The 27,820-nt window shown below is 49.0% G+C and overlaps 1 protein-coding gene across 28 annotated transcripts in view; it reads left to right on the top strand.

The window, feature by feature from the left end:
- DYSF (dysferlin) overlaps window positions 1–27,820 on the top strand; it is a 232,015-nt gene that overhangs the window by 25,913 nt on the left and 178,282 nt on the right. For all 28 annotated transcript variants that reach the window (XR_004272972.1, XM_032291772.1, XM_032291768.1 and 25 more), the window contains exons 2-4: window positions 1,972–2,027; window positions 2,948–3,039; window positions 25,108–25,213. Coding sequence is in view for 27 of the 28 variants with exons in the window: in XM_032291772.1 (XP_032147663.1) it covers window positions 1,972–2,027; window positions 2,948–3,039; window positions 25,108–25,213 (254 nt within the window). In the remaining variant the exon portion in view is untranslated. The remainder of the gene's footprint in view (window positions 1–1,971; window positions 2,028–2,947; window positions 3,040–25,107; window positions 25,214–27,820) is intronic.

The following is a 27,820-nucleotide window of genomic DNA, read 5'->3' as shown; positions in this document are numbered from 1 at the left end:
CTCCTCTTCTTCCCCAGGCTCTGAACCTGGCAGGGCGGGGGCCGACCACACAGGAGGCTGCACCTCTCCAGGCTGGTTGGACACTGATGTGCTTCGCTCTGAAGCCTACTGGGGCTCCTGCGAGATGTTGTCAGAGGCTCCAGGGGCTTTCGTGGTCCAGGCAGGACTCTCCGAAAGCTGAGCCATCCAGCTGGAGACCAAAGGCTTCTCACTGACTCTTGCACAGGTCGGGTGGAATGAGGTGATCTTTAAGAGCCAACCCAAATACAAGCTCTGTGTTTGGCTGAACCCGTTGAATTGTCTGTTGAGTGCCCCATCGTTTCTGTTCCTGATGCTTACTGGAAAAGTCAGACACGGTTAGCCCGGCCCCAGGTCACTGCAGAGCAAGGCTTTGTTAAACACCGTCTCTTCTTCTTCGGGAGCTTCAATACTCTTTTTCTGTGGATGACTGTCTTCACGGAAGATGTGGGCTGGGTTTAGTGGGAGCCCCTCACTCTGACCTGTCAGTTCACGTGGTGGGCCCTAAGCAGGGAGCGCCGAAGCTCTGTCCACATTCCTTGTTTTGTGGATCATCCAGAGAGAGAAATGCACTTGCCAGCCCAGTAAAGGACCAGGGGCTGCAGTGCCTGCCTGTTTCTCCCAGCCTATGGCTCTTCTATGGAAACAGCCTCCCTGCTCACAGCTATAGAGCCTACTCTAGGAGGGGTCTCCTTGTGCATCTCCCTTGCCACCTTTCCTTCAAGCCTCACCTTCCCCACTGCCCTGGGGACATGTACTCACTTGCTCCTTCATGCCCACTGCTTCAGAGGAAGGGCTTCTGCCATCCATCGTCTGGGGCACTATGGGTCAGCTCTCAGAGTCTTAGTTCTTCTTGTTGTCTACCCCAAAGCCATTCTGCATTCCCTCAGCCGGCCCTCCCAGCCACACAGAGCTTCCTTGGGACAGCTTGCCTCAGACAGACCCCTTCAAGGCCTTGGAGGGTGGAGTGGATTTTGTTTTAATGGAAGTAAAATTTGCATATCATTAAATTCCCCATTTTAACCACTTAAACATATATAATATATATGATTTTAGGTTGCAATGTTGTACAACCATAATCTAATTCCAGAACATTTTTATCACCTCAAAAAGAAACCCCACACCCATTAATCAGTCATGCCCCATTCCCATCTGCCCTTTCCCTCCTCTTAGCCCCTGGAAACAATGAATCTGCTTTCTATCTCTATGGATTTGCCGATCCTGGACATTTCTTACAGATGGAATCATACAATTTCTGGATGTAGATGTTGTTCAAAAGAGAAATGAAATGATTTCTAGGAAGATTGTTCATTTTTAGAATTAGGAGGCTGGATGTGGTGGCTCACGCTTGCAATCCCAGCACTTTGGGAGGCCAAGGTGGGAGCATCCCTTGAGGCCAGGAGTTTGAGACCAGCCTGGGCAATGTAGCGAGACTCCTGTCCACACACACACACACACACACACACACACGCACACACACACCCCAGCTGGATCTAGTGGTGTGTGGCTGTGGTCCCAGCTACTCAAGAGACTGAGGTGAGAGGATAGCTTGATCCCGGGAGTTTGAGGCTGCAGTGAGCTATGATCTCACCATGGTACTCCAGCCTGGGCAACAGAGTGAGATGCTGTCTCTAAAAAAAACTAGAATCAGAAAATTTATAATTATAAAAAATTAAAAAGTCAGAAATAACAATAACAAACTCATTAAGGAGAGTCAGCCTGGGTACTTCCTTTTGAAAGCATGTTTCTGATGTCCCAGAGCTGAGAGGGAGAAGCTATGTGATTGGCATTGGGCATTCACTGCAGACTGGTAGGGTTCTCGGGGAATCTGTGGTTTTGTAAGATTTCCCTTGGTGACCAGGCTGAAGGATGGGTCTCAGGAGCTGAACCTAACTCGGTGGAAGGTGCAGGGTGGGATGTGTCTCTCCACTCTCCCTCTTGTGTCTCCTGTAGGGGTGAAGAAGAGAACTAAAGTCATCAAGAACAGCGTGAACCCTGTGTGGAATGAGGTATGTGAGTTTTTCACCTTCCTTCCTTTTCTCTCTCTCTGCTGCTGTTGGGTCTGCAGGAACAAGTTAGGGGGCTTGTGGGGGACGTGCCTTCTCAACAGTGTCCTTGAAGTGGGAGGGGCGGGTGGTCCAGCCTGCCAACAAAATCCTCCAGGCTCTAGGCACCTGGAAGGAGGTTTGGTGGTCTGGCCTACTAGGTAATTGGAGAGGGGCAAGACATTTGTCTCTGTTTTCCCCCAGCTCTGGCCAGCCAGGTAAAGGGTGCTCAGGGGCTCTCTTGCCTGCCTGTCTCTCACACAGGCTGTCCGTTTTCCCTGCCCAAATCTCACCTTGTCCCCACAGCCCTCCCTGACGAGACAGGTCCTCCTCTGGCTCCCACTGGCCTCAGTCTCCTCGAACAGCTCCCTGCGTACATGGCTCCCAGGTGGTCCTTTGGGAGCCTTGCTGCCTTGTGTGGATGGGGTTTGATGCACACGGGAGCCTTTGCTCTAAGGAGGGTCATGGGGGCTTAGCCAACATGGCACTAACTCGTGCTACCCATCAGGGCCCCGCTCCTGGATGAGCCCAATAATCTTGGTCCTTGAGGATGCTTCAGGGTCACCCGGCACTTTCCCAGCCATACTCCTGGCTTGGCTTCCTGGGGGTGGGTTGAAATTTAGTTGAGAGAGGGAGCTGTCAGAGCCTACCCGCTTCTCTTCTGCTGCTTTCAGCTCTCACTGCCACCTCTGAAGCTCTGGAGCTGTGTTCTCCATCCACCCATCCATCCATCCATCCTTCCTTCCTTCCATCCATCCATCCATTGATCCATCTGCCTGTCCACTACAATCATTCATGGATGCCTACTCAGTGCCCTGGGGGCACATACATTCTCTTCTCCTAGAGGGCCATAGGTTAAGATGCCTTTTCTCTTTTTCTTCCAGGGCTTTGAATGGGACCTCAAGGGCATCCCCCTGGACCAGAGCTCTGAGCTTCATGTGGTGGTCAAAGACCATGAGACGATGGGGAGGAACAGGTGAGGGGGCCAGAGGAAGGTGCTCCATGGCTTGAAGGTGCAGGTAGGATTGTGGAGGATTCAGCCTGCAGAAGCCAGGTCCCAGGGAGCTGGGGTTTCAATTAGCATTTATCAATGCTGGCCCAGTGATGGATGCTGGGAGAATCCGGCTGTGGCTTCAGGAACTCAGCCATGGGTACAGCTGAGCTGCCAGGCTGCAGGGGAGGGAAGATGGGCTGGGATCAGGTGTCCACGCATTTGCACAGACACTATTTGCCTCAGGAAGCAGGAAGACTCGCTGCCTGCTGCTCCAGCGCAGAGGCTTCCAGAGGCGGGCTCTCTCTCCCGGCCCAGCCGAGGCTGGTGAGGGCAGAGCCCCCCTCCAGGAGGTAGGCAGGCAAAGTGAAGCTGCAGCTAGCAGGGAGCTTTCCAGGAAGGCCTCATGGAAGCGACAGGACTAGAGGTGAGATTTGTGGTTTAGGAATCATGCTGTAATAATGGGTAACCTGGCCTGGGCACCTCCTGGGTGGGGTTTCTGCTGAGTTTTTCATATACTTAATGGGTGGGTTTCCTGGCAGGGGGGATAGCAGGAGCAAAGTTGTGGCAAAAACAGGCTTCTGGTAGGCGGGCGATGAATCCCTTCTCTTGCCATTGAGCTCCTGGGCCTTGTAAACGGAGGCGGTGGGGTGGACAGGTTCAACCCAACCTGCAGCTAGGTGGGCCTTGGACTGGGGCTGTGGGTGGACTGGGAGACACAGCACATGAAACTGCCCGTGATGAGCCTTGAATGTCAGGGTGGGAGTGCGGTGGTCCCTGCTGGGCACGAGAGAAGGCAGCTGTGTTAGATGCCAACAGGAGCAGAGTCATGCTCCAAGCACCATTTATGGAGGTTGAGGCCCAAGCACCAGGCATGGGCTTTCTGTTTTGTGACCTGCTTACAGGGGAGCCTTTGTTTGAGAACAGGGTCAGCGGCGGAGTCTGAGGCCTGGAAGCCTGGCAGTGTTGCCCTGGGGTGGGGCAGGAGGGACAGGGGAGGAGGAGAATTCAGGAACCTAGGGAAGGCCAATCAGGGTCTCGGGCTACAAAACACCTGAAAAATGTGAAGTGTTAGAAACTCAGAAAAAAACCCTACTGCCACCTTCTCTCTGTGGCTGTGCTGGCTGTGGATGTGTGGTGTGGGGAGGGTGGGGCACTCTCACTGGGCCCCCAAAAGGTGCGGCTGCAAGGTGTGGGGCCCGGGCCTGTGGTCCAGGCCATCTTGGGCCCATCTCTTCCGCTGCTGACCTCAGTCATCTCCACCAGCATGGGGTGGGGGGGGGGACGGGACACGAGTTAGAATCGGTTCAGTAACCTTCCAACACAGACGCTATGGAAGGCAAGGCAGCTGCTGACAAATGTGAATGGTGGACCCACAGATCGGGGGGAAGCCTGGACAGCGGCAGTCCTCTAAGGCTTCCTGGAGGAGAGGCCACTCAGACCGACTGCCAGGCAGGGGGCAGGCTTTGAAAAGGTGAGTGGGGCGGGTATTCCCGTGTGTGGATGTGGCGGGCAGTGGGGCTCAGCCTTACAGGTGGGACTCAGTCCCACCACGCGTGCAGCCCTGGGAGAGGTGGGCAGTGGGGAAGAATTGAGAAGGGAGTCTCCAATGGCAGGCTGAGGAGAGTAACAGCAAAATCACACAACTGGCACTTGCCAAAAGTTTGGCTGGATGTCTGGCCCTGTGCTGTCTTATATACAAGACCTTTTCTCATCAGTTAGGTACAACTATTTTAACTGTCACCACTACAGATGGGGAAACTGAGCATCCGAGACATTGGGCAACTTTCTTGAAGGCTAGTGATGGCAGAGCTGTGATTGGAGGGCAGGTTTTTGGGACATGCTGCTATGATGCTCATACTCACTGACCCCCTGTGCTTCTCAGAGGCTCCTGGAAGCCCCAGGGTGGTGGTGTTCCCTTCTGGAAAGTTCAGTTCCCCTGACAATGCTGGAGTTGACAGAGTTTAGAGGGTCAAAGGTAGGACAGTAAGGTTACTGCAGGCCACGTGGAGGAAGCAGATGTTTCATTTTCGTTATCATATCCAGTATTTTTAAAGGCTCTGTGGAGAGATTTCCTTTTTTTTGAGATGAAGTCTTGCTCTGTGGCCCAGGCTGGAGTGCAGTGGTGTGATCTCTGCTCTCTGCAACCTCCACCTCCAGGGTTCAAGTACTTCTTCTAACTCAGGCTCCCAAGTAGCTGGGATTATAGGTGCCCACCACTACGCCTGGCTAATTTTTGTATTTTAGTAAAGACGGGGTTCCACCATGTTGGCCAGGCTGATCTCGAACTCCTGACCTCAAGTGATCTGCCTGCCTCAGCCTCTCAGAGTGTTGAGATTACAGGTGTGAGCTAGAGATTTCCTTTTAAAAAACGTTTTAAATTATTATGGGTAGATAATAGTGGTATATATCTATGGGGTACACACGACGTTTGGATACAGGCATAATGGGTAGTGATCCAGTCAGGGTAATTGGAGTATCCATCACCACAAACATTTGTCATTTCTTGTGTTAGCAACATTCCAATTCTACTCTTTTAGTTGTTTGAAAATGTACAATAGATGATTGTTGACTGTAGTCACCCTACTGTGCCAGGGAGTACTAGATCTCATTCATTCCATCTAGCTGTGTTTTTGTACTCATTAACCACCTTGCTTTATCCCCCTCTCCCTGCTGCCCTCCCCAGCCTCTGAATTCTACTCTATCTCCATAAGTTCACTTTAAAAAAAAAAATTAGCCCTCTATAGGGAGATTTCTAAGACCACAAAGGCAACATGAGAGCTGTGAACATGTTTTTGATCAATTCAAGGGGGAGGCTAGCCCTCAGGGTGACAGTAGGTGAGGGCCACACATGGGCTGTTCTGGCCCTGTGGGACAGATGTCATATGGGGGATGGGAAGCTTTGAACCTTGGGGCCCTCCCTTTGGCTCCTGTGGGTGCCCTCTAGCTCTTAGGGGCAGCTGGCTCCCTAAAAACCAGGACTTCACGTGAGCAGTTCACTGCAGGACCGTGTGCCAGAAATCAGGTCTTCAACTATCAGTCTGCAGGACAATTCACCAACCTCACCAATTTACTAAAAACACTTTTCTTACAACATTTAAATGTAACTTTTGATTTTTCCACTTATCTCAGTTTCAGATTTCCAGCAATTAAAAATTATCTTAATTATAATTAACTAGATTTGAATGTGCGCCTACATTCGTAAATACTTGAGGACTCTCAGAATATGCCAAAGTAACACTGTCATGGGAGAAAATGAGAGAATTTTGGCTTCCTGGCCAGGTGCGGTGGCTCATACCTGTAATCCCAGCACTTTGGGAGGCTGAGGCCAGCAGATCACATGAGGTCAGGAGTTCGAGACCAGCCTGGCCGGCATGGTGAAACCCCCTCTCTACTCAAGATAAAAAAATTAGCTGGGGGTGGTGGGAGGTACCAGTAATCCCAGCTACTCTGGAGGCCGAGACAGGAGAATTGCTTGAACCCAGAAAGTGGAGGTTGCAGTGAGCCGAGATCACTGGCTTTGTGCCAGGAGAACATGGGATGTGTGGCCTCCTCAGCCTTTTGTAGGCAGGTGCAATGCCTTCGGGAAGGGAGCGCAGGCACCTGCAAGGTAATTCTATCACCCCCACCTCATGATCAGATGACAAAGTACTTCCACCCTACACATGCATGTGAGAAAACCACCAAAGACAAGAAGCATACAAATTCTAAAAGTGTAAAAAGAAAACCATCCCAGGGAGTGACAGGAACAACCACGTGACATTTTAAATGTTGAAAGAAAAGGAAAACCTTCAGGGAATCCAGTTCAATGAGGATTTTATTTATTTATTTATTTATTTATTTAATTTTTGAGATGGAGTATTACTCTGTCACCCAGGCTGGAGTACAATGGTGTGATCTTGGCTCACTGCAACCTCCGCCTCCTGGGTTCAAGTGATTCTCCCATCTGGGCCTCCCAAAGTGCTGGGATTACAGGTGTGAGCCACTGCACCCAGCCCTTCAATGAGCATTTTAAGTTGAAGACCTTCTCACTGCTCCCCAGTCCTGCCTGTTGGGTCAGGAAGCAAACGGGGACTCAAGTGTTAGGTGGCTGTGCTTTGAAACTGTCCTCAGGCCTCTCCAGTTGGTGGGTTCCAGTGAGGGCTCCTGGAGTCATCATGCAGCCACTGCTTTCGTTTGTGGGAGTCCAGGGCGTGTCTTCTGTGAGCTCATCTGCTGTCCTCCCTCGTCCTCTTCCAAGTGAGGGGATCACAGCCCCCTGAATCCATTAATCCTTCAGTCTCCCTCCATCTCGCCTCCCCTCCCTTTTCCCAACTGCCACCCTCTGGCTCTCTCTGCTTCTGGATTTCCCCTCAAGCCTCCCTCATTCTTTATTGCACCTTACTCACACCCCGTCTCTGCATCTCCTGCTTTGCTTCTTTTCCTTCCTGTACCCGTCCTTTTATTCTTTCTCTCCTTGTCTTCCCTCTCCTCGATCCTCCCATCCTCACTGCCATTGTCCGTCCTGGGGCATTTGGCATTTCTGGGTTTTCCCTGATGATCACTGGCAGTTTAGGGGTGCCCTCGTTAAACCAGACTGGTCTGCTGGCCAAGAGTGGAATCTGGGGAAACCGTTCATCCCTTGGGAAGGGAATCTCCTTCTGGGAACTATATCCAGTGTGCTCAGAACCCCACTAACCCATGAGAGGGGCAGCCCTAAGCCCGAGGACCACTGAGCCAACTTCAGGGATGGATCGACTTTATCTGGCTAAAATCAGGTTTCAAATGTACATAAAAGGAAGCTTCACTCCTTAGGCTGGAAGACACTTAGGCAAACCTAGCGGGAGGTCCTGGGATCCTGTTCCAGGCTGCGCTTGACAATTTCCTGTTTACGGGGGCTTCTCAGAGAGAAGCTGAAGGGGAGATGGTCCAGCTCCCTGACCAGGTGTTTTGGCCCCTGGGGTGTTCAGCCCAGGGGTTCCCAATTCAGGCCACACAATAGAATTACCTGGGCAGCTTTTACACACACCCATGCCTGGGCCCTGGCTGAGGTTCTGATTTAATTGGTTAAGGGGAGAGCCTGTGCAGCGTCACCCGCCCTCCAGGCGCTGGTGCTTTCGCTGGGCAGCCTGGGCTGAGAGCCACTGATCTGGACTCTAGACCAGCTCTGCCCACTAGAACTTTCTGAGATGATGGAAATCTTGTCTCTGTGTTGACTAGTGTGACTGAGAAATCGAATCTTAAATTGTATTTAATTTTAATGACTGAGATTTAATTGACTACATGTGGCTAGTGGCTACTATGTTGGACAGAGCTTTACATTTTTAGAACAGTGTTTCTACCCTGGCTGCATCTAAAAATGACCTGGGAGCTTAAAAAAAATAACGTCTGAACTCCGCACCAAACTGATTAAGTAAGAACTTCTGGAGAGAGCTGCCTGAGTCAGCACTTTTGGAAGCCACCTAGGATAGCTGAGTGGGGAGTGGGCAGTGCGCACTCAGGGTGGAGAACTTGCTGTGTTAGAGAGATGCTGGCACTTTTTGTTGTTGTTGCTTAGACAGAGTCTTGCTCTGTTGCCCAGGATGGAATGCAGTGGCATGATCTTGGGTCACTGCAACCTCTGCCCCATGGGTTCAAGTGATTCTCCTGTCTCAGCCTCCCGAGTAGCTGGGATTACAGGTACCTGCCATCTCACCAGCTAATTTTTGTATTTGTAGTGGTGACAAGGTTTCGCCATGTTGGTCAGTCTGGTCTCGAACTCCTGACCTCATGTGATCCACCTGCCTTGGCTTCTCAGTGCTGGGATTACAGGCGTGAGCCACTGCATCTGGTCTAATGCTGGCACTTCTGAAAGAAATTGCTCCCAATTTTTCCATGGATTATCCAAGAAATAAATAGAAATGGTCTTTCTTGTAATTGTTTATGTATAAAATTATTGGCAAAATAATCACCATCAATAATAATGTCTGAAATTGTACATGGTAAAATTGTTAAAGCACCAAAAAACAGAAGAATGCAGTTGGTAGCCACAAACACTGACCTGAGAAACTGGACTTAGTAGAAATAATTCCATAAAGGAAAACTCAAAATGGCAAGGAACAATATTTGATAAAACTTGATGTCAACCAAAAAATAATTTAAAAAATCTGTAAGCCAAATCTGTGTTGGGAAATTTAAACAGGGATTAATTGTTCCCAATGAAAAGAATTTGGTAAAATGAAAATAAAGATGGCAAAAAAGAAAAACACTTTAATTGCTCTGTATGCAAAACATATCAACATTAAACTGGCTTCACTTAATTTGCTCTGAAAAAATGCCTTCTCAGTGGAAATTAATTACTGTAGGTGTATTTTATATTTAAATGTTTGGTAAATATGAACACAGAAGCAAAAATCTCCATGGGGTCAAAACATCCACCTGGCACAGCACCAGGGTCAAAATGATGCTCACCTTGACCACGGTGACTCACTAGCCTCAGGCCTAACCGGGCCCCAAGGCAGAGACCTAGATGCAACAAGGAAACATACAAACACCCTGTTAAATGAGGCATTCTCAAATACCACAGGTGACACCTTATATTAAAGCATAAAGCATCAATCATCGTTTATCTGAGATACAAACTTGAGTGGGCTCCCTGTGTTTTTCCTGGTCACTCTACCCTCCAGCCTGACCACGCTCCCAGCCTCCCTGTTTTAATCAAGTGGTACTTGAGGAGGTCTAGTCAGGAGGCACAGGATTGCCTTTAAAGAAGCTGTCTTGGCTGGGTGTGGTGGCTCACACCTGTAATCCTAGCACTTTGGGAGGCCAAGGTGGGTGGATCACAAGGTCAAGAGACTGAGACCATGCTGGCCAACATGGTGAAACCTCATCTCTACTAAAAATACAAAAATTAGCTGGGAGTGGTGGTGCACACCTGTAGTCCCAGCTACTTGGGAGGCTGATGCATGAGAATTGCTTGAACCGGATAGGCAGAGATTGCAGTGAGCCAAGATGGCGCCACGGCACTCCAGTATGGGCAACAGAGCAAGACTTCGTCTAAAAAAAAAAAAAAGCTCTCTTTTAGGTGGTCACAGTGGCATTTTCTTTGGAATAGTGTGATTTGCTCTGTACCTTTTAGTGACCTGGTGATTCTGCAAAGTGGGCACTGAGGGGCCTCTCACCTGCACACAGATGCCTTTCTGTTCACCCTTCCCCATGGTCTGAGCATGAATCATGGCACCTGCAACTGGCAGGGAGCCCAGGAGACAGCCTGAGAACCTTCCTTAGCACCAATGCTCCTTCTCTTCCTTCCTCCTTCAGCTGCTCCTCTTCCCACGCCCACATTGAGCTGGATGACCTAGCCCAGTGGAATAAGCATGGACTTTGAGAAAAGTCAGGGTCTAGTTGCAACACTATGTGGCCTTGGGCAAGTCACTACACTCCATGAGCCTTGCTTCCTTCCGTTCTTAGGGAGTATCAAATCAAGGGACCTGCCACAATGGGATGTTCCCTAAATGAATGTTAGTTCTGCTTTGCTGCCTTGCCCTTACCCCCCGTGCTTCCTTCTGCTGCCCCCACTGCTCAAGTCCCACTGACCCAGCCTTCTCCCACCAAATGCTGCTCTTAGCCAGCTATGGGTTGAAAAAGCACCAAATTATCTGAATGCGTAGGTGGCAGCCTGTGGCTTCATGGTTCGTGCTATTTTAGGAATAGGGGGATGCTGCTTTATGGCCCAGACTCTGCTTAGAATAAGGGGAAGTGTTAGTGGTAGGTGTCCAGCCACTGCAATAGGTTATGAGGAGGTATTTTAGGAATGGTGTGTCTTCCTGACATAGGACCATCTCTGAGCCTGGCCTTGGTGCCATTGGGGCAGAGGTAAGGGTGGCCTGATGCATCCGGTGGCAATGAGCTTCATCTGTTGAGGGAATGTAGAGGTTTCCAGGAACATGCTCTTAGTTCTTTAGGGTGGCCATTCATGGGAGATGACAGAGGCACCTGGGGAGGGGGCCTGGCCAGTTGGGGCCTGTCGCCCACACCTGGAGTGTGCTGATGGGATTGAGGGGCTCCGTACTGGGGGAAGCAGGTATTCTAATTCCCCAGGCCGTCCCTCAGAGCTTGGCAGGGCAGGGGAGGTGGAATGAAGATGAGGGCCAGGGGCTTTGCTCAGGGACCCCACTGTCAGCAGAGCCCTGTCCTGGCACTGCCTGGCACCTGGACCTCTCTGAACCTGTTTCTTCATCAGGACAATGGCAAAAGCAGTTGTCTTGATCTCACCTATGTTGCAAAGGTGTTGTGAAATTTAAATAAGATAATGCTTGTTTGTCAAATGCCTGCTCAGTGCTTGGAATACTGAAGGTGCAGTATATGGGGGCTGTTGGGAGCAGGATCTATATAAATACACTCACGTAAACCACACAAACACATGAACACTCTGTATGTGCCCCGGATGGACATACGTTAGTGCCTGAGTGTGCACTAACGTAGCATACATATGCGTACAAGCATTCTTTTATTTAAAACAATGAAAAAATGCCACAAAACTATAAAATACCTAAGTAATTTTTATAAGTATAAAAATGAGCTCCATTCTTAAAGAGTTACAAAGGAAAAAGTCCAAGCTCTCCTACCTTCTACCCATGCATTTCTCCTCTTTTCTCCAAAGGTGCCCATTGTCGATGATTTTGTGCATATCTTTCTTTCTTTATAGTTTTTTTTTGGCGACGGAGTGTCACTTTTGTTACCCAGGCTGGAGTGCAGTGGCACAATCTCAGCTCACTGTAACCTCCTCCTCCCGGGTTCAAGCTATTCTCCTGCCTCAGCTTCTGGAGTAGCTGGGATTACAGGTGCCCGCCACCACGCCCAGCTGATTTTTGTATTTGTAGTAGAGACGGGGTTTCACCATGTTTGCCAGGCTGGTCTCAGACTCCTGATCTCACGTGATCTGCCTGCCTTGGCCTCCCAAAGTACTGGGATTATAGGCGAGAGCCACTGCGCACAGCCTGGTGCATGTCTTTCTTGGCTTTTCCTACGTTATCCACAGGCATCTGTTTATACACATGCATATATATCTACTTACACAAAAATGGAATTATGCTATATGTGTTGGTCCGCACTTTGCTTTTTATCGCTTCATAACTGAGTCTTTCCCAGATCAGTCCGTCACATTTTTAAATGGTTATGTGGTATTCCGCAGTATGTGTGCACCGTTATTTACCCCACTGTACTCTCATTGACTGATATTTAGTTTCTTCCCGACGTCTTGCTCTCGAATGATTATCCAGTGAACATCTTTATCCAACTGTTTTTATGATCTCCTGCTATTTTTTCTTTAGGATGGGTCGTTAGAAGCGGGATTACTAGATCAAAAGGTATAAGCAGATAACATTTTTGTAGATTTTGCCAAATTGCTTTTCAAAAATGTTGTCCTAATTAATGTCCACCAACAATGCAATAAAGCGCCTGCCAATTTATTTTTGCTAGTATGAGGGACCAAAAATAGTATCTTGTAATTTGCGTTTTCTTGGCCACTGGTAAAGTTGAGCATCTCTGCTGGTTGCCCATTTCTGTTTCTTCTTTTGTGATTGCCAGTCCTTACATTTTGGGTTGCTTGTCTTTCTCTTTTTAATCACAATAATCTCCTGTATTTGGAATATTATTAGGAATACTAACCCTGAGTCTGTTCTATCTGTATAGAACTTTTGTCTCTCTGCTTGTCACCTGTCAGTTGCACACTCACACAGCAGCAGGCATTTACCCAGATGTGCATGTGTGCACACAGACCTTCAGGGAACATGTGTAGGTTTGTTACATTAAGCTTGTGTCGTGGGGCTTTGTTGTATAGATTATTTCATCACCCAGGTATTAAGCCTAGTAGCCATTAGTTATTATTTCTGATCCTCTCCCTTTTCCCACCCTCCACCCTCTGAACTGTGTGTCCTTCTCCTCTATGTGCCCATGCGTTCTCAACATTTAGCTCCCACTTACATGTGAGAACATTTGGTATTTGGTTTTCTGTTCCTGGGTTGGTTTGGTAAGAGGAATGGCCTCCAGCTCCATTCGTGTTCCTGCAGAGGACATGATCTCATTCTTTTTTGTGGCTGCATAGTATTCCAGGGTGTATATGTACCACATTTTCTTTATCCAGTCTATCATGGATGGGCATTTAGGTTGATTCTATGTCTTTACTATTGTGAATAGTGCTGCAATGAACATACACAGCACATAGACCTTTATAAAGGCAAAGCAGCAGTTTGCTATTGTTAGAAGTTGGGAAAAGGTATAGATTTGGCCTCTGGTTTTAGCCAGCCGATTTGCCAGCCCCCGGTTCTCGCATGCTTGGGAGACTGTTCGGGCAAGAGTCGTTACTCTTCACTGCCCCATTGTTCTCAGTGGGCACGAAAGCATTGATCATATCCTTATTTTCAAGGATTTTTACAACTATATTTTGCCTTGGATTTTATCCAGGACATCCCTGGGTTTCAGAAGCATTTTTCTTTTGTCTTTATCTAGACTGAAGTGGAAAACTATTTAGAGTTACCCTTGGGCATGCCCTGGGGAATCAGATACTGGCAGGAAGGCTGCCAGAGGCCAGGGGACTCAGGCGCTGTGGAATGTCCTGCTGTCCCCTGTTTCCTGCCCCTGACTGCCAGGCACGCACAGCGGAGGGCTGGAGGGGCTCAGCGCACAGGTGTTTCCTCCCCTCTATGGTGTGTGTCTCCTTCCGGGGCTGGGCTCTCTCACTTTCCTGTTACCTGGCTCATCGATGCTAACAGGGGAAGATGCAGCTGAGTCAGTGATGAGTTAGTTGTAATACATATATAGTTTTAATTGGCATGTCATTTTCTTAGTTTCAAAGAAAGAATGAAAAGTGGACACTGGTAACCCTTCTGGAACACGTAAAAAAAAATCAAACTTAAAGTTGCAAAAATAGTGCGAAGAATATCCATATATTCTTTACTCAGATACACGTATTCACATTTCACTCTATCTGTTTCATTACATATATTTTATTATATATCTCCTTTCCTCCCCTCTCTCTCTCCTTTCCCTTATTCCTTTTTTTTCTTTTTCTTTTTTTTTTTTTTTTTGAGATGGAGTCTCGCACAGTCACCCGGGTTGGAGTGCAGTGGAGCGATCTCAGCTCACTGTAACCTCTGCCTCCCAGGTTCAAGCAATTCTCCTTGCCTCAGCCTCCCAAGTAGCTGGGATTACAGGAGCCCACCACTATGCCCAGCTAAATTTTTTGTATTTTTAGTAGAGATGAGGTTTCACTATGTTGGACAGGATGGTCTCGAACTTCTGACTTCATGATTCGCCTGCCTTGTGCTCTCAAAGTGCTGGGATTACAGGCATGAGCCACTGCGCCTGGCCTTCCTCTTCCTCTTTCTTTCTCTCTCTTTCTCTTACTCCCATTTGAAGATAAGTTATATTCATCATGGCCTTGGACTCCTAAATATTTCAGTGTATATTTCTTAAGAATAGGGATACAGTTATTGACTTCAGTAAATTTTACATGATGTCATACTTTTTTGTTTGTTTTTGAGACAGGGCCTCACTCTGTTGCCCAGGCTGGAGTGCAGTGTCTTGAACAAGGCTCACTGTAGCCTTGACATCCTAAGCTCACTCCATCCAACTACCTCAGACTTCTGAGTAGCTGGTACCACAGGCACAAGCCACCACACCTGGCTAATTTAAAAAAATTTTTTTTTTTTTTGTAGAGTCAGGGTCTCACTATGTTGTCCAGGCTGGTCTTGAACTCCTAGGGTCAAGGGATCTTCCTGCCTCAGCCTCCTAAAGTGGTGAGATTATAGGCATGAGCTACAGTACCTGGCTGATACCATACTTTAATATGTTGTTTGTATTCCAGTCATGTTAATGGATGAAATAATATTTTTCAGAGCAAGCTCTCTTTCCCTCTCCCCCAGTGCAGAATCCAGTCTGTGGTTGGTATTAATTTTTGGCATGTTTCCATAGCCTGCTTTAATCTGGAATGTTTCCGTAGTCTTTGTCTTTTATGAGAATTTACATTTTTTAATAATACAGTATCCTTTTTTTTCTAATGGAGTGTTCCTCATTTGGGGTGTCAACCTAAATAACAAACAGAGAGACTCTCTAAAAGAAAAATGATATTCATGTGGAAATAGAGCACTACCCTAGGAATATGCATCCCATAGTAAACCATGTGAGTATTTCAGGGGGTAAAGAAACACAAAGGCTTTTGGCTGGGCACGGTGGCTCACGCCTGTAATCCCAGCACTTTGGGAGGCCAAGGTGGGTGGATCATTTGAGGTCAGGAGTTCGAGACCAGCCCAGCCAACATGGTGAAACCCTGACTCTACTAAAAATACAAAAATTAGCTGGGTGTGGTGTCGCATGCCTATAGTTCTAGCTACTCAGGAGGCTGAGGCAGGAGAATCGCTTGAACCCTGGAGGTGGAGGTTGCAGTGAGCCGAGATTGTGCCACTGCTCTCCAGCCTGGGCAGCAGAGCAAGACTCTGTCTCAAAAAAAAAAAGGAACACAAAGTTTTTTTAAAAGGAAAACAATAAGGAGGATTACATAATTATTTTGAAATATTATCCTTGGCTATAAAAATCAATAACAAGGGTGATTCCAGTCTAAGGTTGGACAGGCAACTAGTGGGTGGAAGTCGTTGTGGAAGTATTTTTTGTGTAAGTTTGTTATGGCCTTTGTGCAAGATTGTGTTTTTGCAGTATTTTGTGAGAATTTTTGTCATCAGGCATACAAGCATGAGAACCCTCTCGTCATTGCCTTCCTTGACATTTTTGGTCAGGGTTTTCTTAACTGTAGCCTCCATTTTGATTCTGACAACTTTCATGGCAGTTTGAAGTTTTTCATGCTTAGATTCAAGCTTGCATTGGGTTACTCATCCCTGGCCAGAATACTGCCTAAGTATTGATCTCCGGATCGGGAGGCATGTGATGTTCCTTACTGGGGAACGTTAATTTCAATCACCTGGCCAAGGTGTTGTCTGATTTTTCCATTGCATATTTACTGTTCTTTTCTCCCCCTTGAAGTTTGTTAAGATGTACTTTAAGATGGTGCAAATATCCTGCCTCTCAACAAAATGTCCCCCTAAATTGAGCATCCATGGATGATCCTTGCCTGATCCAATCCTTACCATGATGAATGCGAGCTGATTTTCCTCTCCAGCACTCCCACATGTACCAGGCTGGGCTGTCGTGGTCACAGTGATGCTGGTGTAACCCCAGGGCCACCACACATTGATCTCTCCCTCTGCCTAGCACTACGTCTTGCTGACTCAGGCCTGGAGCCTCACCCCTTGGCTCAGGGCTGTTTGATCAGAGTTGAAAGACCTCTGGGTCATTTGTTTGGGTGTCTCATCTCTTCCATCCTTGACAGACAGTGTTGGAGTGAGAAAGACACCCATTCTGGGCTGGATTATTCGTTAGAAAGTCATTCCTTCTATTGGCTACAGTTTTTTTCCTGACATTTTGAGCGTCTTATTTCTCTACCCTCTGGAATGATCAAAAAGAAATCTAACCCTCTTACATATGGCAGCACTTCAAGTAATGATCTAATGCGGTCCTGATAGTCACTAGGTGGGATGGGAATGTGCAGAGAAGCACAGGAACATGGTGAGTGGGGAGGGGAGGAAGGGAACCAACATTTACCAAGTCCCATCTATGTTCCAGGCACATGTGGGGAACGTTAGGCACATTAACTGAAATTCCACTAGAACCCTCTGAAGAATATGATTTCCTCCAAGCTCTAGCAGTGCAGGGCGAGTTGTCCATTTTGTTCTTGTCAGTATCCCTAGTACCTACAACAGTACCTGACCCATGATTGGTGCTCACTACATCTTTGTTGAATGATTGAATGAATGAATAACTTTTACACATGAGGAAACAGTCCTACAAAGGTTATGTCATGTGTGCCCAGTCACACAGATGTCGGATTGCAGAGCTAAGTTTCTGGCATGGTAAGATGACTTGAGGACTCTTACTGTTAATCACTGAGTGTTTAATACTTTTGGAAGATAGTTGAGAGAAGAACATTTTCAAAGTGTTGCTGTAGGTTAAAAGGTACAGTTTGAAAACAGTGGGTTGATGAGTGTGACATCCTAGGGTCAACTACCTGGGGTGTTCCATGAACCCAGTAGAACAGGAGCTATGTGTCCTGCCAGCCTTCCTGGATCACTTTCCTTTGGGGCATCTGAGGGAAGGTAGCTTGTCTCCTGTCCACTTCTTTTTCAGTCTGAGCTGTACCCACTCCTCCCATCTTCCTGCTGCTAACATGGCTCTTAGCACCTGGGGCTGTGGTCCTCTGGGCTGCCCCAGCCCTGGTTCCTGCATACCCACATTCTGCAGCTTAAACCGCCACTAATACAGGGGAAGGCCTGGAGTCACTGGGGCAGGGGCTCTGCTCCTCTCTGCAGACATGGAGACCACTCTCATTGGAATGGTGGCTCTCTTATGGCTTCTTAGCTGTCCCACCACAGGGTTGCCTCTCTCTGACCCACTTGTTTCCCTGGAGTCTCTGCCAGCTGCTATAGTGCAGAGCCGCACCTGCAGTGCACCCTTCTCTTCCACCTCGCCTCCCTCTTTTAGGGCCCTGCCTTCAAGGCCACTTCCTGAAAACTCCAAATGCCATCCCTCCATAGTGTAGACTACTAGACCTCCCAACCTCCTACTTTAACCCATCTGAAAAGTACAATTAATGAGCTTTTAAAAGCTTCTTAAAATGGCCACTCAAAGTTGGGCATGGTGGCTCACACCTGTAATCCCAGCAGTCAGGGAGGCCAAGGTGGGTGGACCCCTTGAGCCCAGGAGTTTGAGACCTGTCTGGGCAACATAGTGAAACCCTGCTGTAAAAAAAAAAAAAAAAAAAAAAAAATTAGCCAGTTGTGGTTGTGCACAACTGTGGTCCCAGCCACTCGGGAGGTTGGGACAGGAAGATCACTTCAGCCTGGAAAGTCAAAGCTTCAGTGAGCTGTGATCATGCCACTGCACTCAGCTAGGGCGGCAGAGCCAGACCATTTCCAAAAAAGCATGAGTCTTGTTGAAGCCACTGCACTCCAGCCTCAGGTAAAAAAGTGAAAGTGACTGAAAAAAACAAAAGTCATTCACTCCTAACTTCCCCAACAAATAACAAGCATGAGTATGTTTTTAAACGTAGGTTGTGTTATTTTTCAGGCACAGTGAGGCCAATAGATCAGGAGATGACTGCCGTTGAAAAGATAGTGTGTTACCATTTCCAAGAGGGGAGGGCAGGCCACGCCATGCAGGGCACACGGGGAAGTGCTGGAATCAGTGTCAGAATCAGTGCAGGGGTCAATCAGGAGGCAGAGGGAGTGAAGGGAACACGGGGGCAAGAGCCTTTATTGTGGTTTCTGAGGGACGGCATGGGCAAGGCAGGGTAAGCATACCTGGGGACTGGCCAGTTTGAATAATTTCAGTGGGCTCTGGGCATACTTACATGTAGACATATAGCTGTCTATGTATAGACACAGAGACAGTAGGGGCTGTCCTGAGTTGCTGGAGCCTGGCCCTGGGGTGCTTAGGAAGGGGAAGGCGGGTCCTATGAGTGACAGCTCGTGGAAGAGGTGTGGGGTGTGGACTCAGAGTGGCTGGTTTGTATATGAACAGCCTGCTGGCAAGTGGGGAGTCCTTTACCATCTCCAGGAATTGTGGGAAGGAAGTCCCTCCAAGGTCAACAAGGCCCCAAATGTCAAAGCATCCGAAATACAAAAAATATAGCTTGGCATAAGATTAAAACAAATACGGGCCAGGTCTAATTTATAGACTGGGCTTCCCTTCCCATGGATTAAGCAAACCAATAACCTGTTTCTTTAATGATGCATTTATGGGGCTCTAAGGTGGCACAGAGGCACAATGTAGGGTTCAAAGCAAAGCCTTTGGAATCATGCTCTGTCAGCCTTGTTATTTGTGTGAAATCAGGCAAGTCAAACACCCTCCCAAGTCCCAGTTTCCTTGTATATAAGGTGAACTGAACTAATAACAGTACCTACTGCACAGGACTACTGTCTGTTTAAAGGAGGTAGTGTATCTAATATGTACCTAGTTAATGTAACCGCCCTGTGGATTCATGGTGCTGGCTGCCCAGATAGAGCTGATTTATCAAGACAGGGGAATTGTATCAGAGAAAGAGTTTAATGCACACAGAGCTGGCTAAATAGGAGACTGGAGACTCAAATCAGCTTCCTTGAAAATTCAGAGGCTAGAGTTTTTTGAAAGATTGTCTGGTGGTGATATGGTTTGGCTGCGTCCCCACCCAAATCTCATCGTGAGCTGTAGTTCCCATAATTCCCATGTGTTGTGGGAAGACCCAGTGAGGTAATTGAATCACACTCCACATGGAGGTAATTGAATACCTCCATGCTCTTCTCATGATCCAATGGTTTTATAAAGTGTTTTCTTGCCTTCACTCTGAACTTTTTGCTGCTGCCATGTGAAGGACATGTTTGCTTTCCCATCCCCCATGATTGTAAGTTTCCTGAGGCCTCCCCAACCCTGCTGAACTGTAAGTCAATTAAACCTCTTTCCTTCTAAATTAACCAGTCTTAGGCATATCTTTATTAGCAGTGTGAGAATGGACCAATACAGGTGTGTTCCCAGACCAAACCGAGGGTCTGGCTGCTTATTCTTGTGGCCCAATAATGAGATGCAGATGAACTGGGAAAGAAGAGAGTTTATTTCTGTAACCAGGTACAGGCAGAAGGCCTGGAAAATATCAGCAGACCAACTCAAAATTAGAAAGTTTTCCAGAGCTTATATGCCTTCTAAGCTATATGACTATGTGTAAATGTGCTTTCATCTAAAGACATAAGTGACTAACTTCTATTCTATAACTAAGGTCTGAGTTTTGAAGACCTTCCTTTGGAGCCTCAGTAAAATTACTTAATCTAGATGAGTCCAGGTGCCAGGGGTGATTAACCTTATCTTGTCTTCTGCTAAATCATGGAGGTTTGGGGAGCTCCTTTAGACCCCCAATAAAACTTGTTTGTCAAGGCCTGGGGAGTTTCTTCAGACCTCTAGCAAAAACATGTTAAATCCTAAACAGGTCCTGTTAAGAATTCCTTCGTTATCTTGTCATGCTTCAAGGCCCAGGAAAGTCCTGGGCAAAATTCTTGGTGGGCTTTTGTTACACTCCAGCCTTTGTATGAGGGCACTGTCTCTAACAGCTTTGAATATTTAACTTCACCACTCAGTCAGTGCTGAAAGTTGTTATGGAGGCCTGCCTGTTCAGCTGTGAGTGAGAGCTGGCCTGCCACAGGTGGGCAGGGGGCTAGAGAACGGGAATGCTGATTTGTTGGGTCAGGGATGGAATCACAGGAAGTTGAGACTGTCCACTTGCCATGAGTCAATTCCCGGCTGGGGGCCACATGACTAGATGAGCCAGTTTACCTGTCTAGGTAGTGTCAGAAGGAATGCAGGGTCTGGAAAATACCTTAAACCCCAATCTTAGGTTCTGTAATAGTGATGTTATCCAAAGGAGCAACTGGGGAGGCTAGGAATCCCGTGGCTTCTGGCTGCATGTCTCCTGAGGCATAATTCCTAAACTTGTGGCTAATTTGAGTCTTACAAGGGCACTCTGGTCTCCAGGCAAGGACGGGGTTTATTTCTGGAAAGGGCTGTTATCATTTTTGTTTCAAAGTTAAGCTATAAACTAAATTTTTCCTATAGTTAGCTGGCCTATGCCAGGAATGAATAAAGGCAGTTTGGAGATTAAAGGCAGTTAGGTCAGATCTCTTTCATGGTCATAATTCTCTCATTTTTATAATTTTTGCATAGCTGGTTTCATTAACAGGAGGGTTGCTATTATTAGAATGCAAATTCCATGAGGCCAGAGACTATATTTTGTTGGACATGCTAAATAAATATCTGTTGAATGAATGAATTCTAAGATTTTAAAAAAGTTTTTATGTTTTGTTTTTAAATTTAGTTTTTTACATTGGTAAAAACTTTAAGGAGTTATAAAAACAGAAACTATATTTAAAAATGCAGTGAAAAGTCTCCCTGGCCTCTTTGTCCCTGATCTGCCCAGTTCTTGCTGTTCCCCAACAGGTATCCCCTCTTCTTAGTTTCTTAGGGATCATTCCAGAGATCTTATGTTATTGCTTAATCAGCCACATAGATTCGAACTTTCCTCTTTTATATGCAGCAAGTATTATACACACTCTTTTGCACTTTGTTTTATCACTTAACAGTGTATCTTGAAGATTTTCCATGCAAGTGACTAACTCCCCATTATTTGTGTAGCTGTCTAGTGTTCCACTGCATGAATGTATTGACTTGGCTTACCTGTTGTCCATGATGGACATTGGAATTGCCTCCTGTATTTTGTCCTTACAATGATGTAATAAGACCCAATGTTTTAAAATAAAATTGTTTTGATTTCTTCATGCTTCGTTAAAATAAATTGACTTGGCCACCATGATTCCCACCCTCCCACATACTGCCTAAGGCTAGGGTTTGGGGGCCACCCATCCCTCCTTCCCTTCTGTCATAGGGCAGTAGGAGCACCCGGGATGGTGAGTTTGGGAACTAGGTCTTTTTCTATGGAGGAAAAGCGTGTTCCCTGTCGGACCACAAGCTGCCTTGGCTTCTCCCTCCCTTGCCCAATGCCAGTTCTGCCTTCTCTTTCTTTGGGATGGCAGCGGCTCTTTCAGTCCCCACACTTGTCCAGCCCCCACATTCCCATTGCTCCAGAACACAGCTAGCCAAGGGGCCTGAGGAGGCTGGGAGCTCCTGTGGCATTTTCCTCTATGTGGGCTGCAGGGGGTGTGGCCAGGGCCCACGGGTGTCATTTCTCCCCCTACAGGCTCTGCACACACTCAGAGCTGGCCCTGTGTAAGACCCCTGACCCCCTCCTTGCCTCATCTGACCCACTGGAATCCTGTCTGCCACTTGCCAGGCCTCTGGTTGGTGCCCACTGAGTGTGCAGAGGGCACCTGGCCTGGGAGCCTGTGCCTCAGTCTGACTCCAGATGGGGTGGGTCTCCTCAAGGGCCCCAGACCTGGAGGCCCTGGATAAAGCCACATCTCCTTCATCCTCTGTGAAATGAATGGATGAATGGTAACTGGCCTCTGGGTTTTCTGTGACCAAGCCTCAGACCCCTCTAGCCTCCCAGGGAGTCCCTCTTCTGTGCCCCCCCACCTCTCCGCCCTGAGCAATACTTCCTGGGAGGCTCTGAATTTCCCAGACTCTTGTGAACTTGACTACTACAGCCTGCTCCTTATGCTTTGGGAGGGGCAGCCTGCCCTGCTATTTCCAGCATTTCCTCCTATAGGAGTGGGGGCTGCGGAAGCCACCTTCCTTGGATGGACTCACCCTCAGGCCTATAGCAGGGGTTGGGAGGGTGCATTTCATGGCCCCAAAAGGTTTCATGGAGGAAATAACAAGCAGTCAATCCTGGCTGCTGACTCTTGGGTATCTCAGAGGCACCCCAGGCTGGCAGGGGTGGGGCGTTGCTTCCTTCTGCATTTCCCTCCATTGTTCCCTGACCCACTTCCGGGAATTCTCCCTGGGCTGGGAGGCCTGGACAACCACAAGGGAGGCAGTGGTCTGGCTTTTCTCGGCACCCTACGACCTGGCTGCTGTTCTGCTCTGCTCAGTCCTAAGGGCTCCCAAGCTGGAGCTCCAGCTGCCATGCGCAGCTCTCTGGTCCATGAGGCCTCCTTGGGCCCTGCCTCCTGGTCCTCAAGGAGAGAAGCCCCAGTGCTCTGGGGGATTGCACAGGGAACCTAGAGACCTGGGTCCCGGGGCTGGCTCAGCCATCCTCCTGCTTGAGCAAGTTACTCCCCTCTGACACCCCAGTTTTCTCATGACGGACAGGGTGACTCTGGTCTCTGATGTCGTATGGACTCATGTGTCCTCTATACTTATAGTCTGGTCTTTTTGACATTGCCTGGGTCCTGAGGACAATTCAGTCAACATACTGACAGGGCCTCCTGGTACCAGCCCCTAGGATGGAGACACTCCAGGAGCCCCAGCTTATTAAGTGATGGTAAAAAACCTGCTCCATGCTGTGAAGGAATGGAACACAAATGAGTTTACATTCTAGAAAATATGGCTCCTAGCATTGTGGGGGGTTGGAACCCTGGAATGAATATTAGTAAATCTCTCTCCCCGTCTATCTACTTCTTTCAGGAAGCATTAGAAAAATTGACCTTGAGCATATATTACATTTACTGCCTTGCTAGCAAGGGCAAGTGCAAGGCGACAGAGTCTGCTGCTTTCAAGAAGCTTGGAAAAAAGAGATTTTTCATTGTTGAGAAGCTTAAACGAGCAGCTAGGTTTTCATTTTAATCTTTTATTATGATGAATAGACATAAAAACTACCATTTTAACCATTTGTGAGCATAGCTCAGTGGTGTTACGTGCATTCATGACATCAGTCATTTCCACTGTCCACCTCCGGAACGTTTTCTCATCTTCTAAAACTGAAACTCTGTGTCTGTTCAATAATAAATCCTTACTTTCTTCTCCCTGCAGCTCACAGCAGCCACCATTCTACTTTCTATGAATCTGACTACTCTGGCTACCTCATAGAAGTGGAATCATAAATATTTGTCTTTTTGTGACTGGCTGACTTCACTTTGCAGAATGTCTCCAAGGTTCATCTGTGTTGTAGCATGTGTCGGAATCTTCTTTTTTAAGACTGAATACTATTCCATTGTATGGATGGACCACATCTTGTTTATCTACTCCTCTGTTGATAGAAACTTGCTTTGCTTACACCTCTTGGCTATTGTGAATAATACTGTTATGAACACAGGTGTGCGAATATCTAGGTCCCTGATATTCATTATTCTGGGATATAGATCCAGAAGTAGAATTGCTAGATCATATGAGAATTCTATGTTTAATTTTTTGAGTAACTGCCATGCTGTTTCCCACCATTTTACATCCATACCTGCCTCGCACAAGCATTCCAGTTTCTCCATATCCTGGCCAACCTTGTGATTTTTCTCTGCGCGCAAGTGTGTGTGTGTGTGTGTGTGTGTGTGTGTATCACAGCCATCCTAGTGGATGTGAAATAGCACCTCAGTGTGAGTAGTCAGTTTTAAAAATCACCTAGTTAGGTTGAGATTGCAGTTTTATTTCATAGGGTCATAAAAATCTAGATTCCAATCAGTGTTTGCAGAGACCAGAAAAGAGATCCCGGATGTCAGGTGTGCTGTTCATCCATCAGGGAAAAGCAGTTAAGAGGCACACCTGTGGCTGTTCGCCAGCCTAACATGGCCTTGTGCCCTGACAGTAATGTGCAGGGTAAGTCCAGTTCCCAGGGAGGCAAGCAGAAGTCACACACAGACACCAGGCGACAGGTTGCAATGGACACAGGCCACTCGCTTCCCCTGGTTTCCTGCTGCCTCTACAGAGGGGCAGACCACTTGGTGAGCCCGTCTCATAGCTTCCTCTGCACTCTTTGAAGGGAGCGTGTGCCGACCACCGTGCTGCTGACCCAGTCTTTCCTAATAGCCATCCATGTGCCCTGCCCCTCCTGTCAGTCAGAAATGCAGCCCCTGGCGTGTGTGGTGTGGACCGTCCAGGGCCTCTCAGGAATGGGGCCAGTTTCCCCTGCCCCAATATCCTTTTCTCCCTGTCCCTGAAGACAGGAAGATTTCTTTGCTTTTCATGTACAATCACTGCTTGCTGAGCCCTGGGATTCCAATACAGACAGCCTGTGTAGGCGTGGATTGTGTGGGCTGCTGGGGCTCAGAGGCAGTGTGGGGGTGATGAGATGCAGACCTGGTGGGCTGTCAAGTGCTCAAGGGAAGATAACCCTTCATCTCTGGGGAGGCGTGGCTGGGCCTCTGGAGAGGGGCAGGAAGGGGTCAAGGTGGACCTTGGGGAAGGAAAGGTGTCTCTTATCCCTTCCCATGCTCAAGTATTTCCCCAGGGGCCGGGCCTTCCAGGGATGGTGCATGGTGGTGACTGGGTGTGGGGGTGCAGGGGAGCCCTTGTGGGGTGCCGGGTGATCATGGGGTCTAGGCAGACCAGCTTTGTCTAAGTGGTGGCAGTGAGGGGTCTGGCGGAGGAGCTGGGGTGCATTAAGCTAGTTTTCTACATTCAACTTCTCTTTCCTCTCAGGTTCCTGGGGGAAGCCAAGGTCCCACTCCGGGAGGTCCTCGCCACCCCTAGTCTGTCTGCTAGCTTCAATGCCCCCCTGCTGGACACCAAGAAGCAGCCCACAGGGGTAAGTGCCCAACAGCCTCTGCCAGGTTGTGGTCCAAGGCATTGCCGGGTGGCTTTCTCTTTGGGCTTTGCCATTCAGACCCCAGATACGTGTCTGACTTCAGCTCCCAGGAAGCAGGCCTGGGTCTCCCTGATCAGAGCTTGCAGTGTCTGGAGGGGCCCTGGACTGAGGGAGATGGGAAGGGCAGAGGGAGTCCTGATCCCGTCTGCAGGGCTTAAGTCAGCCTTGTGTCGAAGCAGCTTGGCCCACCCCTTGGTCTGGTCCTGACTGGCCACCTCCTGTCCCCCGTTTCCTGGTCAGCCTTGGCTGTAGCCCCCCTAGTCTTCCTGGCAGACTTCCCTCCTCCCTCACCACCCAGCACTCTTCTCCAGATTCAGAATCTCTGAGCCATCTGGGTCACAGAGCACGAGGGAGGGAGGGAAACAGCCCTCTCCCCTGCCCACCGCGACCCTCTTCCTTTTCCTCCCTTGTTCTTCCTGCCCCTCCTCTGGCCTCAGCGCTCCCCCAGTCCAAGCAGGCAGTGCCCAGCCCTCCTCTCTGCCTGTTATTTTTAGTGAGCTAAATATACCCTGCCGGGTTCTCTCTTCCTGATAGAATTCCTGACCTCCCCTGTGGGTCAGCCCCGCCTCCCGGGATGTACCAGGATCCAAGGATTGGAACTACTTCCTCCCCGTGAGGCCTAGGGGATCGGGCCCTGACATCTCTCAGGCAGGGCGGCTGCACTGCCCTGGGGTGGGTGTGTGAGACCGGGGCTCCTGGCTGGCTGGGTGAGTCAGGAAGTGGCCAGTCTGGGCAGAGCTCTGAGTGGAATGAGACTGGATGCTGAGACCTAGGGAAAAGGAAACACTGGAACCGCATAGTCAGTGGCTGTCCCCATGGGGGCCCAAACACGGAGCTCATCCCAGACCCTCTGGTGGAAGGGCCGTGGCTGGACTCCTGGTTCACTGAACTCCCAGTCTGCCGCCCTCACGGTGCTGGACTTTGCTCCCTGGGCATCTTAGGCTGGGGATGCCTGGGCTGCTCCCTTCGTAGGAGATGTCACTTTCCAGCAGAGTCTATCCCTCTGGACTGACTGGAGGAACGTTCTGGCCCAGAGCAGTATTCACCAAGTCCGTCTCTGTCACTCCGAGTCCCCTCTCATTCTCCTTTCGGGCCCTCCTTAACACTCCCTGTGGTCAAGGAAGACTCAAGGGAGTTCCGGAACTACCCTTTCAGGGGTCCTGAGGAGGCTCAGACCCAACCCTTGAGGCACAGAACACAGATGGAGGGATGACAGGTTTCAGTCAAGGCAGCTGGTGAGAGAGGGCCTTGGGGTCAGACTTGACCCTCACTTCCAGCTCTGGCGTTTCCTGCCCTTTGGTCCCCTCCAACCTCAAAGTCCAGCCCCAAGCCAGAGCTTTCCATAGCTCGTCCCTGTTCATGGGGCTGTGCCAGGCTGGCACCATCCCTGCATGCCTCACTTCACCTCCTCCTGATCGTTGTTCCCATACTGTCTGGGCTTCACGCTTACCAGCTGGGAGCCTGCTGCCTTCTCCTCCCTGGCCGGGGATTCTTGGCTGTCTGCAGAACTTTACATTCCTTCACCAACCATGTCTCCAAGAAGGGTGTGTGAGATCCAGGAGGTGGCAGATGGGTGAGAAGTGCTGGATCCTGCCGGGTTGAGCCCCACTAGCTGAGCTCAGGCTGGGAATGGGGTGGGAGAGCCTCCTCCCTGTTGTGCAGGAGGCAGTCCTTACCTGTTCAGAGTCTAGGATCAGATTCTAGTCCATGTGACGGCATTAAAGCCACAGCGCAGCCCCAGGCAGCTCGTATGGCCCTTTGGGCTGGGGATTCCTGCCTGGGACCTGGGCTGGCTGCATGGTAGTGCAAGGCACGGATAACTGGGGGTGTGCTTGGCAGGGACAGAGAGCCAACATTGAGGGTTCTCGCTGGCCACTCAGTGAGACCTCATTTCTGAGCCAAGCCCGATCAGCAGAGCATGCTGGGCCCCCCCATTTCACAGTAGCTCAGTTGCCTCTAAGGGCCAAAGGAAACTGCTGATGGGGTGATGGGAGTGAGTGCAGGGCCTGTGGGATCCTTAGGCAGCCCTCACCGACTGAGGGGTGTGGAGAGGCTGGGAGCCCTGCCGTAGGCCGGCTGCGCACCCCATTCGCCTTTTGCTCAGTGTTCTCACCTGAGTCCCTTCAGATATGGCAGGCTGGGCTGTGTGCCATGGAAGCTGCCAAATCTACCCTCTGACAACTGCTAGGTTGATGGAGAAGACACTCCCCTGTCCCGGAGGAACCTCCAGGTCTTGAGGATTTAGGACACACACACAGGAAAGAAGCAGCATCCTCCCAGATGTATTTTAAGAGTAGCTCACTCATGAAGGTGTGGACACTTGGCGAACACTCAGTAGGCATCACCCGGGCCTTAAAGCCAGAGTCGGATCACAGAGGAGGACAAGAGCCCACGAAGCCCGGACGGGGAGCCAGGAAGGAATTGCGTGCTGGGAGCAGGGACCTGAGGCGGTCAGGCCAGTGCTCGGTGAGTCCCTGAGCTGTCTTCAAGGATGTGGAGCTCCTACCCACCAACCCTGTATCAGCTCAGGGCCACAGCTACCCTCTG

This window comes from Sapajus apella, unplaced genomic scaffold, assembly GCF_009761245.1.
Source record: "Sapajus apella isolate SASKATOON/1434 unplaced genomic scaffold, GSC_monkey_1.0 scaffold26, whole genome shotgun sequence".
Taxonomy (NCBI): domain Eukaryota; kingdom Metazoa; phylum Chordata; class Mammalia; order Primates; family Cebidae; genus Sapajus; species Sapajus apella.
Note: the sequence above shows the minus strand (reverse complement) of the source record. Positions and strands in the feature narration are given on the sequence as shown.